This window comes from Aedes albopictus, chromosome 3, assembly GCF_035046485.1.
Source record: "Aedes albopictus strain Foshan chromosome 3, AalbF5, whole genome shotgun sequence".
Lineage (NCBI taxonomy): Eukaryota > Metazoa > Arthropoda > Insecta > Diptera > Culicidae > Aedes > Aedes albopictus.
The window spans coordinates 222,507,012-222,522,632 of NC_085138.1; the positions used below are offsets into that span (position 1 = coordinate 222,507,012).

Below are 15,621 nucleotides of genomic sequence, written 5' to 3' on the forward strand. Positions count from 1 at the left end.
TCACCGGCTTGAAGACGAGTACCTGTTTGTAATCAGGCCTCAGGTTTCGCTTGAGGATGTCTAGCTTCTCGTGGGAACTTAGCGGCGCAGGCATAGCACGGAAGATCTTCTCCATCTCAAGATAAAAATCTTGGAAAGATTCATTTCTCTGCTGTCGCCGCTGAGACGCTTTCATCCTCAGCGCAGCATCAAGTTCCGGGTGCACGAAGTTCGCCTTCAACTCGCACACCAGGTGGTTCCAGTTGTAGAACCGCTTCTGGGAACGCATCGCTTGAAACCAAGCCAACGCGTTACCGGTGAACAAATGCATTGCCGAGCTAAACAGTTCTGCCTCGGACATTTGTTCTGACTCAGCGTAATGGTGGACACATTCCAAAAATTCGTTAAGTCCCATTCCTTCGTCATTCCCAGCATACTTCCTGATTTTCCAATCGGCCACCCGTTGGGGCCGACGCTGGTAACCGGTGAACTCTACCGATGCTAAGCTTCCCGACTGATGCGGAAGCGCGAAATTCGGAAGAGTGTGTTGTTGGTAAAAGTGCTGGGAATTGAGCGAAGGTCCGAGATTCTCAAAACTTTTAGAATTATTCACCTTACGGGAGTCAAAACGTCTTTGAAATGGTTGATTGGGTAGTCCAAAGCTCTTGCTAGAAGTTTGCTTCTGCAGGTTCTCCGGAGTACCCAAACCTTCTAACGCTTGCTGATCAAAATCAGGCAAATCCGGTAGATCGGGACTTTTTTGCAATCGAAGATCTTGCGTATCTACCGGAAAACTCGGGGAGTTTGCGTTAGGCATAATTTTGTTGACGATGTCCTGTAACTCAGAGATCTTCTCGCGAAGTGTTTGCACTTCGCGGTTAGTTTTCTGTAGTCCGGATGCAATCGTACCAATGGACGCAAGGCCGCTACCTAGTTTTCTGACTACATCTTCAAGTGAATCCACTCTGGATGCAGTCCTAGTTTCGCTTTGATTGATTTGCTCTTGCGTCCTTTTTATCTCCGCCCTTATGTCAAGTAAGACATCGCGAATTTCTTCGCCCACCGCCTGATTGGAGGATGCTTCAACAATCGGAAGTTGGTTTCCTTTCGGTGAAACATCCTTTCCCGCGGCAATTTGAGTCAACAAATCCTCCACATCATCTTCTTTGTCTTCCTCGGTTGGCGTGAGGGGAGGCACCAAACTATTCGCGAAGTGGTAGTTATGGAGGGCTACCACATCGCTCAACAAATCTGCAAAGGTCTTATTGGCCTCCCTCACGACATAATTTTTAACGATTTGGAGCCGAGCACCCAGATGGAGCAATCTGCTCCGGTAAACCTCCTTATTCGGACACCTGTACCCCAAATCCTCCTTCATGGACTCAAATTTGCCACGACAAAGCTCCAATTCAGCGTCAATATTACCTTTAAAGGAGCGGACAGTGGTCTCGGAGCATTTCTGCTCACTGACCAATAACGCTTGCAGTTGACGACGCTTTTTGGAACTGGATTGACCCGATCCAGGAGGGACAACAACACCGCGGGAGTTCAATTCAAAGTCAATTTCGTCAGGTTCTAAGTGATCGGCACGCAAATGGAAGTAGGCGACGTTGAACTCCCCCAACGTCAACATGTCGATCGGCATTTTGACGAATGAGCAACACAAATTTCAAAATGTAGACGAAATCAAAACTTACCAACTGTTTCGTTAGTATAAATACGGTGAGGAACCAATTTTCGGCTAACTGACGGTTCCAAAATGGTTCTCGGTCACCAGGTTGCGTCAAATGCTACCCCAAATCGGCCCAGAAGAATCAAAAATCCCGCCCTGAGAACAAAGAGACCCAAAATGCACCAATTCGTTCTGCAGACGAGACGAATAACCGATTTAGGACACAAAACAACGAAATAAAATAAAATTAACGACCACGCGACTGTGAAAAATATCCCCACCACTGTGTTTATTCCACCCAAAATCCAAATTTTGGTGGAAGTACCCCTCGCTCAGTGAGAAAAATCGAAGATTTTTCGTCAAATTTACGTTGGGGGCCAATTGTAAGACTGACGCTTTCAGCCCTTACCCGCTGTTACCCGGCAGGGCGGCCTAAAGCAGGGTACTTCCACTAAATTAAGGACTTCGGACGGAATTAAATGTATAAAATAAATAATTTTGCAATCTTAATTACTTATATTTATCTGACCTGTTTTGCCCCCCTCCCCATGGATATTCGATCTTGACGCGATGGGAGGGCTTAACCCATTAGCACTTTGTGCGCCAATTTATTAATTTCTGATTCAGCCTTAAGATAGATGTGAATCTGGTTTAAGAGCTGAGCAGAGGTGAAAAAATCGGCCGTAAATGCTAATGGGGACCAGAGGAGTATCCGCAGTGAGCCTATCACAATTTTCTAAGCAATGTCATAGTTCAGCTCGCATAGACCCAATATTTTAGGAATTTGCAGTTAGGTATTGAGGAGCGTTACGTAAGATTGGGTGTGGGTGGTATCTACGTTACACTTACTACTCATCATTTGCTCTAGGAATCTAGAAGACAAGATGAAGAAGACATCATTCCGTTTGCCAGATGTGGTTTTGAGAGGCTTCAGAGTTTGAATCCGGATAGTCGAGACTGATCTGTACTGTATTATCAGTAATTTTCAACGTAATAGCCATCCGACCGAGTATACGTGTTTTAGTTTATCTCCTAGATATTATTGTGGCATAACGTAACAGGTAGGAATTAAGATATAAAGACGTTAACGTCATGCCAGGATTACAACACATTCAATTAAATTGTGATTAGAATTTTCTTGGGTCTAGAAAAGAAGGTTTAGTCTTTGAATTTTCATTATTTTTATTTTAAAATTTAGACAGCTAAAATGATTTCATTGCTTTGTTTTTTAGTTATTTCCAAGTCAAAATTAATTAGCATATTTTTCATCTAAAGATAACCAATCAAATAGTTAACCCTTCCCTTCCCACGACTTCAAACGACTATTTCTATGCCAAAAAAGCGTTTCCGAAAGAAGCGCTTGAACAAAAAAAAAATATTGCAAATTGGCTGAATTTTTCGGAATCAATGAAATTTGTTTCGTTGTAAATCAATAGATCCTTGATTGTTTATCAATAGTTCTACTATTGAAACAAGTAGTTAGTAGTTGGGTTAAACTTATGAGGTTACAGTCATATTCTAAAAATTATTGCATCATATTTATCTAATTCCGTTTGTCCAGATTTCATCGAAAATCGATGGTGCTCTAGAACAACCATGGAAAGTGGAGGGTTAAACCCATGTTTCATTGAATTTCGCCGTATTATTTGCATAATTGTGTCAAGTCCACTCCAATTCCTTCCCCCAACCCATACCATTACCCCTCCGATGGTGTTCATGTGGTCCGCACGGACTATTACGGCCATTACCCCTCCTTGATCTTCGGCTTTGGATTGACTTGCGCTCTTATTGCCCCACCAAATGCTGCAAAATGAAAATGAAAATGAAATGAAATATTTATCTGACCTGTTTTGCCCCGTTCTCCCCAAGGCACTGGTCGCTGGTCACACGTTGGGGCCCTTCGCTGGTGGTGGTGCACGGTGGTGGTCGTTTCTTTCGCTCCCGCACGGACTATGCGGAGCTTCTTCCTTCTTCTTCTTTCTTCTTCTCTTCACTTTCTTCTTGGGCACTTTTAGGCTGCAAAGCAGCCGTCATTGACTATTAGCTAGGGGGAGGAGATTGACTCCTTTATCGGACCCCCCCTAGCGACGGTGGTGATAAATCACCGGACAGGCTACTCGCCGTAGCAAGTCCCGGTAGAAACCGCAGTTTTACTACCGCAGGCGGTGCGCCCCTTTGCCCCTTACCTGCCTTCGTCTTCCTTGACTATTAGCTACACGGGCGAGACAAAGCTCTATTGGCTGAGCCCGTGTAGCGAAGACGGTGGGATTTTGGACACTTTGCGAACCGCAAATGGCGGTGGTCCTCACCCTTGCACAGCACTATACACTGCACTTTTCTGTGCCCGAACCACGGGCCGGCACAAATGTTCGGGGGAATACCGTTCACAATTCACTCCCGACGAGACTGGGAACAACCATCCAGCCTATACGGACAACGCGAAAACGGCACTAATTAATCGTTCCGGCACGTTTTTCGCGGAGTTAAAAATGTTGCGTCCGTCGCGATTCGTGGTTCGACACTTTCTCTTGTTCAATTGTCATCGGCTCGACCAAAAACAAACCACACACCGAACTCGATTGTTTCTGCTGCTGCTGCTGCTGCCGATGTGTGCAATCTGGTTGGGGAGCTTGGGGGTCGAATGCCTCACCGATACAATAAATAACGTTTTTAATACCCTACAGTCTAACTAATTAATTGCAAATAAAAATAATAAAAAAATAACAAACAAATTAAAATATTGCAAAACACAGTGGTGTATGTGGGTAAAATGCACGAAACAACAAAAGTACACAAAATTGTAACCACAGGTTACAAAAGTCCCAGGACTTTATGGCGCATTTTTCCGGGGCATAACGTCCGAACTTGCAGATATGCCACAAAGTCCAAGGACAGTAGGCACATAGGATATTATGACGCATCTAAACTTTTGTATGCTATTTCGCAAAACGCGACTTAATGTCCGGGACTGTATGGCCTCGGACGTTATGACCCGGCCCCCTGATATACATGTGGAACTGCTTCTGTTCTTCTCAAAAGCAAACTAATTAATAATATAAATAGTCAGTGCCGGATTTAGACGGGGGCCAGGGCCCCGGGCTCCCACATTTTAGGGGCCCCCACAACATTTCACTTCACGAAAAGAAACATGTGAAACAAGAAAAAAAAGTTGTGCAAGAAACTTCTCTTGATTTGATTTTTGTCATAAGAACTTCAAATTACTGTTTACTGAATGTATGTGATATGTTGTAATTCTTTTGAGAAAGACTGCAACTATTTATCCAGCTATTAAGTAAAATTTTGAATTTTGCATCCAAAATTCAATAAAACCTATGTTTTTTTGCTATTACTAATAAAAACTACCGGAAATCCTGAAGAAAATTTTCGATTGAATACTAGAGGAACTCCATAACTCTAATAAGTGCAGACTTAAAAAGTTCTTGCTAAATGTGTTTGTTTTTTTCTGTTTAAAGTTTTTTGAAAAAAAAATAGAAATATTTGTTTTTTTTATTTAGAGGTGTTTTTAAAACTTTTGAGTTTTATTATACTTCGACAGTTTACGACTTACTCAAATCGGAGAACAACAGAATTGTTGAAACATTGTTTAAGAGAAAATCTAGCATGAATTTAGGACAGATTATTGAAGAGTTTCAGTTTTACTTTTTTGAGTTAAGTAATTTGCTTGCAGAAATAAGGATGAATCCATGGCGAACTCTTGATAATATCCATAGATTCCTAGAGAAAATTTCAGAAGAAATTTGGTGAGAAATTGGCTGAAAATTTATCTGGGCTTTCCGCTAAAAATTTTCAAGAAGTGGAGCGGACCTGGTGTGATGGTTAAAGTACGTGACTATCCCGCCGAGGACATGGGATCGCATCCCGACAAACTCGCAAAATGTGAGCTCTTCCTTCGTAAGGAAAGTAAATCATGTGTCCCGAGATGAACTAGCCAAGAGCTAAAAATCTCGTTTATACAGATAAAAATAAACAAAACTTTCAAGAATTTTATTAGAAATTAAGTCGGAAATCCCCTGAAAATTCATGGATTCCCTCTAAAATTTCTTCAACATTTTCTATTATAGTTTCCTCTTTGATTTCAGAGTTTTGTAAAAAATTCTTTCGGGAGGTCGTCAGATCTTCCCCTAGCAGTCGCGTTAGAACAAGGTTTTTTAAAGTGTTCTTTCACAGACAAACAGACGTATTACAAACAAAGTGCGATTAAAACCATCGTCACAAAATTTAATCGCCCAATGCTAATTATGCTGTGTTTCGCAAACCCACTGAGTAGATGGTGGTAATGAGCAAATGTCAAATAGGAGCAAAAACGATGCGAGCGCCATGAGCGAGAGATTTGTGAACTACAGAATATTTGAAAAGTCCGTTAAAAAGGGAAACGATAGGAAGTGAGTAAGTAGAGTAAGACATCTGTTTGTCTGTGGTTCTATCTTCATGGTGATCGACCTGTAATTTATCTAGAGATTGTAGCAAAGATCCAGAATTTCAAATCTGTTATTGATAAATTTAGAGGATATCAACATTTTGCTTAGCTCTGCCTATTGTTCTAGATGTAAATTCTTCCCCATCGACATTGATACCTTTATTACAATATTTGTAAGAAAGTTTTATATTTTTAGATTTTTTCCTTGTTATATGGGCAAAAATACATCCTCTACGTAAAGGGCCCCCACAACACTGTGGCCCCGGGCCCCCACATTTGTAAATCCGGCCCTGTAAATAGTAAACTTTTATTTGCGGCTGTGTCTGTCATAAAATTTATCCGACGTTATTAGTTTATTTTATCCAACGTTTCGACCATTGGGTGTGGTCTTTTTCAAGGGAAAAATGTTTAGTTGTCTAGAATTGTATTAATATTAGTCTAGTGTTTCTTACATGGTTGTCGTCTTCGTCATTAAAGATTTTGCTGTTCTGCTTGTCGTGTGATCATGGTTTTGCTTTTGTGCTTAAAAGATTATTTTGAGAAATTTTTAAGTCATTCCTGAAAAGTTTCAATTAAGTGCAATTGCTTCAGATACGAATACTGAAACAATACGCCTTAGTAGCCAAGATTTTCTTAAGCAAGGTATGTAATTTGAAATTCCCATAAAATCCTGTTTTTAAAGCGTTCCGAATTCCACAATTGTTTTCACTAGGTATTCATTTGCAGGGATATTTAATATTTATGCATTTTTTAAGTTTTCTCCAGGATTCCCGTCAAAAGATTTTTTCAGGTATTTTCAGAAGTGATCATGGGATGTTTATGAAAGTTACTGTTTGGCTAAGATCCAACTGGTCGTAATGACTTAAATACCCAACAAGTAATAAAAAAATACTGTTTTGTCAGAAAATCTTTCTTAAATTTTCTCCAGCAATTTCTCTCAATGTTTTAACAAAAAAGTTTCATATGAAATGCATTTCGGCATTTCGAAACAGCTCTCTTGAAAATTTTAGAGATACATGTCAGGAAAACCCTAAAAGGATGAGAATTTATTCACAAGGATCTCTAAAATAATACCAGAATAGATTAATTTGTACACTAACTTTTTAAAACATCTTTATAAACTACTAGCTGTCCCGGCAAACTTTGTCTTGCCGTCTTGTGGTGGTTTGACAACTGTTGAGCTCAAAATAGCACCGCACTCTAGATTGATTTCATTTCGGTCGTGTTGATTTCCTTCCCAGCTCATAGAAAATCAGCTCTTTTTCAATTTTCTTACTTTTCTAGTTGATTTTCGTAACTTTTTGTACATATAAACACAGCCAACACGAATACAAACCGAACCGTGCAAGAGTAATCCTAATCGGTTCAGCCGTTTGTGAGTTTTGTTGCCTCAAAGGAACCTCAAACTCATTTATATATATATAGATATATATAGATATATAGATATAGATGAAAATAGGGTCACTAAATCATTGAAAAACTTACAATTTTTGTTATGTAAAACTGTGTCCCGCATCAGTGCAAGATATATCTCTGGGGCCTGTAGCATAATGAAAATTTTACTAATAATATTAGTCTTGTAGCTTGTAACTTATAATTTTCTGTTGCATAAAAATACTGCAAGTACAAGTTACAAGTCCAATACTACAAGTCGGTTGGACTAATATTATTAGTAGAATTTACAAGTGTATGTTGCATAAACAAACTACAAGTATAAAATATTAGCTGTGACTTGTACTTTTGATTACAAGTCTCAAAGGTCTTGTAAAATAATTTACAAGTTAGATTTAAAGTGTTGCAGAAGTCATATTTAGTTTTGAATATATCGATTTACCATTTTGATGAACTCAAAAGATATTAATTATCTAACATGTCAACCTTAATTCCAGTTTTCGACGATTAAATTTGGCGGTATGTATTCGAAACTCATTGAAGAGAAAAATACACTTTGTATCCTAAATATAATTTCTGCTGAGTCTCTCAAGTTCTCCAAAGTTTCCAATACCCATCTTTGATAAGAGGTTCTTGGTAAAATTACATACTATGGCCACTGCATAAGCACAGGTAAAGTTGCAGATGCGAAATAAATTTGAATCAATTGCATCATTAAGGTAATCAAGAGCTACAATATACATACACTGAGGATACTGATCGTATGATTTTCATAGTTTGCATCTTATGAATCAGTAATTTTTATTTTTTTCATCATTTCATAGTTCTCGTATGCTTTTCATACATTGAAAAGCGAAATCAATAAGACTTGTCGTATGAAAAATCTGCTTCTTATGAGATTTCGTATGAAAATCATAAGATATGTTATGAACCTTGGCTTCTAACCACTTCAACTTCCGAAGCGTCGATGGGCGAATGAGTAAAGCACGCACTCGCTAACCTTGACGTTCCTGGTTCGATTCCAGGTTGCAATTTTTTTTAATTTGTGCAAAATATTTCATAGAAGTATGTATGATAGTCATACGACATAATTTCAGATTTTATACGTTATCGGTATGGTTTTCATACGTGAGTGTTATGAAATTTATACAGTAATAGTTGGTGCTTTGAATTCAAAATCATAGTTCGTAACTATGATTTGCGCAAGAAATTCTTGTGGCAAAAAATCATAGTTGATTCGTATGATTTTCGGAGTTGCAGTATCCTCAGTGTACACTAAGTCGAATCGAGTTGCGACATATAAAAGTAGGTAAAAGCTAAATTTTTGCATCCCAGATCACTTCGGATTTTAACAAGAAGCATAATACATGTTGCTAAATCTTTATACATTGTTTTTCAACCAATACTATTAAACCTTTGGGACATTTTACTATAAATCTAGGTACTTGCAGTACCATACTTTGTAAAAAAATATTTCGTCAGAGCGGCCGAAAATTAGGCTGACACAAATTTTGATTTTCTCTTATGTCACCGCCCCCTCGGAAAATTTTGATCGAAATTCAACATTTTGAGGGGGGACACCAATAAATTATTCAAGAAACTTTAAAATTTTAAGGTGAAATTAGAGTTACACAGAAAATTTCTTAACAAATCCGACGAGTTTATAGATTTTGCCAAATTGTTTGGGTATTTCTTCATCAAACACATTTATTATTTATTGTCCTCCCCCTTAGCGAGCCAACGAGTATTGTGACAAAAGAAGAAAATGAGATTTGTTCCGGCCTTATCCAAACAGCAAATGCTTTTCTTCATATATCGTATAAAGAATGCAAAACTTCGGAATAAATGAAGTTATTTCCGGATGTTACGCGGAAAATGCAGAATATAAACAAACATCAACTGCCATTTCAAATTAATAGTGAACTGTCGGATGAATTTTGACAGGTAAATGAACCAAAACAACTTGTATTTTCATGGTCACTAATATTACAAGTGCTAATAATATTAGTGGAAAATTGAGCCTTTATGCAACACAAATTATTAGCACTTGTAATATTAGTACTTGTAACTTGTAACTTGTAGCTAATATTATTAACCTGATTATGCTACAGGGCCCTGGTCACTTTATAACTATGATTTTCGCAAGAAATTCTTGTGGCAAAAAATCATAGTAGATTCGTATGATTTTCAGAGTTGCAGTATCCTCAGTGTATAAATTTCTTTGACCCGATATAAAGTGTATAGTCCATTTTACGAGCCGATTTTATGAATGAATTTTGACAGGAGGTAGCGTCGAATAACCCGTGAAAACCAATATCATCATCAACATTGTTGTCACTTCGTAAAATGGCTCATAGTATACAGTACACTAAATGGTTATTGTTAATAATAAAGCTCAAATTACACATTATAAATATTAATTTTGTAAATTTGGAACAGAAACCTCCATACTCTGATAAACGCCTAACAGTATGCAATGCCATGGTAATTTTACGAAAGTCAAACTGTTGTTGAAAACAGAACAATATTTACATAGCCAGTCGGGTGCCTGAAACTTTTGCCAGTCTTGGTAAGGTGATAAATATGAACTACCAACCAAGCCGATCTGTAAAATCACAGGTCGTACGGCAGAAGTTTCACGCATTCGATGTATTTGTTCAATACATGGCCTACTTGCCCAATTTCACCTTCTAGGTATAAATTTTCACACTTGTTCGCAACCTAGCGAATAGAGATAAGTGACATTTCAACACACGAACACTAGCGCAAATTTTTCGTCACACAAAAGTGCACGCCGATTGAAAGGCTATTCAGATTGCATATGCAAATATTACCCAATCGAATTGGGTAAAACGGGTAAATAATGATAAAACTAACGTCCGGGGCAAGAGTGCAAATATTTTCCTCGCAGTTTCACAACTACATCTACAAAAAAGGCACGCATACATTTGAACGTGATTACCTCTATACTATCATATCTATCATTTCATTATCCACTTTGATCTCTACTTCCTTACACTCTGAGTAGAAAAAGACCGCGATATAGCCATAAAATGATTAGTTATTAAGAGCATCGCCACGGGCGTCCCTATCTTGGTCCCTATCCCTATTTCCGGACCCTAAATAGGGACCCATGTTCATACCGGTGGTATCTAAATGGGAATGAAAAATAAGGACGCGACATGGGATTGGCGATGGATTTCTACATTTGGGGACCCATCCAAATCTTGTACTGAGTTTGTTCCGTCGGAGGAACAGCACAGGACCGGTAGCTCGATGGGAAGGAGGGGGACACTAGCCTACGGAAAGGCTGTGGCTTCCACTGGGGAGGAAAAGGCGGTTTGCACTACAAACTACTAAACTAGACTATATTTCTGTTCTTCGGTGTGTACAGTTCTGTGGTTGAATGAAGACTGTTTCTTGGTTGCGCACGCAAGCTTCTTGAATGATGAGTTGAGACTGTGGAGGAGGAAAATTCCTTGCATGCGCTGCGCTGTGGCAGTGGTGGAAATTTCCTTATATGTATGGCAATGCGGCGGTGGTGCGGGCGTCGTCGGCGGCTGGCACATAAGGACACGCAATGCATGCGTGGTCGGTCGATCCTTGCATGATCGATCATACATCGTCGCTCGGTGGACAGGCACAGACAAACGACGTGGTGTGTGTGAGGGTAATAGGGTGGTTGTTAGTCAGAATTGGAGCCGTAATATACTCGCGGCAACTCGAGGTTAGTTTGGGTGGGAGATGCGCTCAAAATCTAAATGGTACTTCGCGTTGGGAGCGAACATACTCCCCGGCCGGAAAAGGTGGAACTTGCTAGGATGTCTAGATCAGGGAGGCAACTTATCTTAGGAAGACTAACAATCAGGACACTTTCAAAAACATGGCTAAAGGATATCTTCAGAGGGATGACAAGAAACTCGCAAATGGTCTTTTAGGGGGATTCATCATATACGAGGGTTCTTAGGACAGGTAACATAGGAAAACTCAGGCAACTTTTGGTGGACTTTCAGGATAAACTATCTTTCTAGGTTTAGGGCATATTTGTCCCTACCTCAAGGGTGGAAATTCAAGGCGTGGGAAATCTTTCTGTTAACTTTGGAAGAAACTAGGAGGGCTATCAATGACAAATTCATGCTTCATGTTGGGATTTCAAATTCTACGAGAGTGGACTGTATTTTGGGTTCTTGGCTATCTTGTTAGGATTTGGTGCTTAGGGTACATGAACTTCATTCAAGGATAGGCAATCTGACTTGTTTTGGCAAAAGGAGTTATATAGGAAAGGCATAAGGATCAGATTCAAGTAGGAGACTTATACGAATTCTTTGATTTAGCAGGATTGGAGGCTTCAAACTTACTTGAGTTGGAGAAGAAGATTTACTTTGAACAGAAGGGAACATATCATAACACGTTGGAAGAGTGTCGGGTGGAATTTCTAAAAGATGCATATCAATGTTCAACGGCAATTTAGGAAAGGTACTTAGATTCTTAGCAGGGTCTTCATCTTCGGAGAAACAGGAAATCACAAGGCAATCAGGTTTCAGACTACGGTATGGGCTCTAGGTGTTATTAGGAGATTCAAGGGACTCGAACTTCACAGGAAACTATTTCATTGGATGGAATTTCATTCAGGGCTAGGTAAGGGCAATCAACAGGAACTCAACATAGGAAAGGAATAACAACGCAATGAGGGTAGAGGAAGGCAACTTTGTTATTTCGTTAGAGGTTTCTACGGAGGACTGGAGAAACCACTCAAAGCCAGGATAGGAAATTCACACACCACAGATCGAATGCTTGCTCACCTGTGGCGTCTGGCTCGTCTTTCTTCGGGTCGTTGGGTGGACACGTTCGGGACACGCGCTCTGGGATGGCTTCACTGGATCGGGATCGCTTGGATAGTCCATCGGGAGGCTTCCTCGGCCTTGGATCGGAATGGAGCTGCTTGCATTCACCAGTCGGGCTGACCGGCGGCGGATCCAGTGGTGGTTGGTTCATCATCGACAACACCACGATCCAATTCTTCTTCTCGGGAGGTTCTCTAACTACCGGACAAGTTCCGGCTATCTTCGGGCTTGGGACTCGTTCTTCTAGGCTCTGGATTCGCTTGAGTGCCGGAAGGATTCCGACTGTCGGTGGGCTTCGCTTTCTGGTTAGACACATCTCAATCTTCGGAATGGGCTTCGCAATTCGCTGGATGCCGGCAGACATAACAGGAAGGAGAACCGACGGATTCACTGTAGGAGTGCCGGTTGACATCAGGCTTGACTTGGTCACCGGACGGGTACCGGCAGGCTTCGGGACGGGTTTGTCCACTGGACGGCTTCCAGCGAACATCAACAATGGCTTGGTTACCGGGTAGAGACCGGCTGACATTACGAAGGGCTTGGCTGCCGGACTAGTTCTGGCGAACAACTCGGTCGGCTTCACCACTAGACCGGTTCCAGTGGACTTTGGAAATGGCTTGATTATCGGATTGGTACCGACGGGCTTCAGGAACATCTTGGCCATCGGGCAGGTGCCGACAGACCACAGCTTGGTTACCGGACTGACACCGGTGGGAATCAGGACACGCACGACCATCGGGTAGGTTCCAACGGCCATCTGGAAAATATTGAACACCGGACGGGCACCGGTGGATCGGAGGATGGACTTCATCACCGGACGGGCACCGGCAGATGTCAGGATTCGTTTTCGTACTGGACTGGTACCAGCGTATTCAGGAAGTGGATTGACCACCGGACAGGAACCGGCAGACATCTGGACGGACTTGACCACCGGACGGGCACCGATGGGCATCAACTTCAGTTTGGTTGCCGGATACGAACCGGCACACTTGAGGGCGGAACTGTCTACTGGACTGCTTCCAGCGGACATCGGATTCGGTTTGAGCGTCGGACGGGAACCGACGGTCGGAGCGCAATTGCCCACCGGACTGGTTCCAGTGGACATCGGGATCGGCGTGGCTACCGGAGGAGGACCGGCAAACATCTTGGGCGTCTTGGGCGTCTTGGCCGCCGAACGGGTATCGACGGTTGGCTTGACTACCGGGCTGGTACCGATAGACGTTGGGCGCAGGATCGGCTTGGCCACTGGACTGGCACCAGCGGACATCAGGAGTGATTTATCCACCGGACGGGAACCGGCAGACATCTGAAAGGACTTGACCACCGGACAGGAACCGATGGGCATCAGGTTGGCTTCGACCCCCGGATGGGAACCGGCAGGTATCTCGTGCAACTTGACCACCGGACGGGTGCCGGCAGACATCTTGGAATTCTTGGCCGCCGAACGGGTATCGACGGTTGTCTTGACTACCGGACTGGTACCGATAGATGATGGACGCAGGCTAGGCTTGCCCACTGGACTGGCACCAGCGGACATCAGGAGTGACTTGTCCACCGGACAGGAACCGGCAGACACCTGGATGGAATTGACCACCGGACGGGAACCGGTAGGCATCTCGTTGGACTTGACCATCGGACGGGCACCGATGGGCATCTTAGTTGGTTTGACCGTCGGACTGGAACCGACGAACATCATATCGGAGTTATTCACCGGACGGGTACCGGTAGAATTCTTGATCGTCTTGGCCGCCGAACGGGTATCGACGGGCATCAGGGCGGAATCGACCACCGGACTGGCTCCGGTAGACCTTAGGATCGGATTGGTTGCCGAATGGGATTCGGTCGCACGCTGGAACTGCTGGGGTACCGGATGAGAACCGGTCGTAGACTCGAACTGCGGGGTTACCGAACGGGATTCGGTCACGAACTGCAGCTTCTGGGATACCGGATAGGAACCGGTCATAGACTGGAACGGCTGGGATACCGGAAGGACACCAGTCGGATTCTGTTGCGGTTGGAATGCCGGAAGGGATCCGGCCTTAGAATGGAGCGACGGGGTTACCGAACGGAATTCGGTCACGGGCTGCAACTGTTGGGGTACCGGAAGGAGACCGGTCGGAGTTCGTTGCTGCTGGTTTGCCGGAAGGGAACCGGCCTTGCACTGGGGCGGCTGTGGTACCGGAAGGGATCCGGTCGGACTCTGGGACACCGGAGGCAATCCGGTTGGCTTCGAGATCTGCATGGGCTTGGGATGGAATCCTGGTGGCGGTCGGAACGGCTTCAGCACCGGATGGAATCCGGTAGGAATCGTTAACACCTTCGGATAAACTCCAGTCGGATCGAATGGAGATCGGGACGGGTTCGCCACCGGATCGGTTCCGGAAAGCGCTTTGCTTGACGTCGGTGTTTCTGGATCTTTGGATGGAATGCCGACAAACTTGGCTGGCTCGTTGCCGACAAGGAAATCCTCCTGGCTCACCGAAGGATACTTACTCTCGCACGTGTGGTAGGAACTCTTCTCAAAGGCAACGGTTGTCACCTCATCTTCACGCTTTGCTACTTCTTCTTCGGTCGGCGTGGTTGCCGACTCGGGAATAGTGACATCGGCGAAGTCACGCTCGAGCTTGCTCTCAGGTTGGACCTCGGCCGGTCCACACACAGAAATCTTCTTCTTGGTGGGATCTTCGCCGCGGTGCGGCTTCACAAACTTGATTGGAATGGTAACACTCGTACTCACCACTGTTTCTTTCGGCAAAGACGTGCGTGGCCACTCCACCACGTCAGGAATCGGAACGGGCTGTTCCGTCGTTGGGATGGGTGACTGGCTTCTTCGGTTGGGATGGCTGAGCCAGCATGTAGTGGTCGTCACGGAGTAGCTGGATGACGACCTTCGCTTGTTAAACCTGTCACTGGTGGTCGGGCAGGAAATCAAGAGGGTTTCCACCAGAACACAGGCTTCATTGTGGGCATCTTCGAAGCGCCAGTAATCTTCATCTAACTCCTCGAATCTTTCGGCTGGGAGAACGGATAGGAGGTCCCCATACACTCTCTGATACTTCTGATAGTAGCACTGGAGTTCACTTTCAAATTTCTTCACTTGCAGGAAGTCAGGCTGGATGCCACTATCACATCGGATCTGTTCTCGCAGCTTGTCCACTCTTGCCTCAACTTGGCTACGTTGGGCGAACAGCTTTTTCAATTCGGCCATTTTGCGGTTGGTAACCACTGGTGATTGGGAACCACTACACACGCGCGCGATTCACTTTCGGATGGAATGGGTTCGGACTTTTTCGCTT

General features: G+C 43.2%; 2 protein-coding genes across 3 annotated transcripts in view; one reads left to right on the forward strand and one right to left on the reverse strand.

The window, feature by feature from the left end:
- The window catches only part of LOC109428768 (torsin-like protein), a 75,399-nt gene that overhangs the window by 20,937 nt on the left and 38,841 nt on the right, over positions 1–15,621 (forward strand). The window lies entirely within an intron of this gene.
- LOC109421463 (mucin-2-like) lies at positions 12,234–15,533 on the reverse strand. Its single transcript, XM_062857799.1, has one exon. The coding sequence runs from the start codon at positions 15,531–15,533 to the stop codon at positions 12,234–12,236; it is 3,300 nt and encodes a 1,099-aa protein (XP_062713783.1).

Excerpts from the sequence above, each read along its gene's own strand:
- LOC109421463 (XM_062857799.1), bottom strand. The coding sequence starts at position 15,533 with ATGGCCGAATTGAAAAAGCTGTTCGCCCAACGTAGCCAAGTTGAGGCA.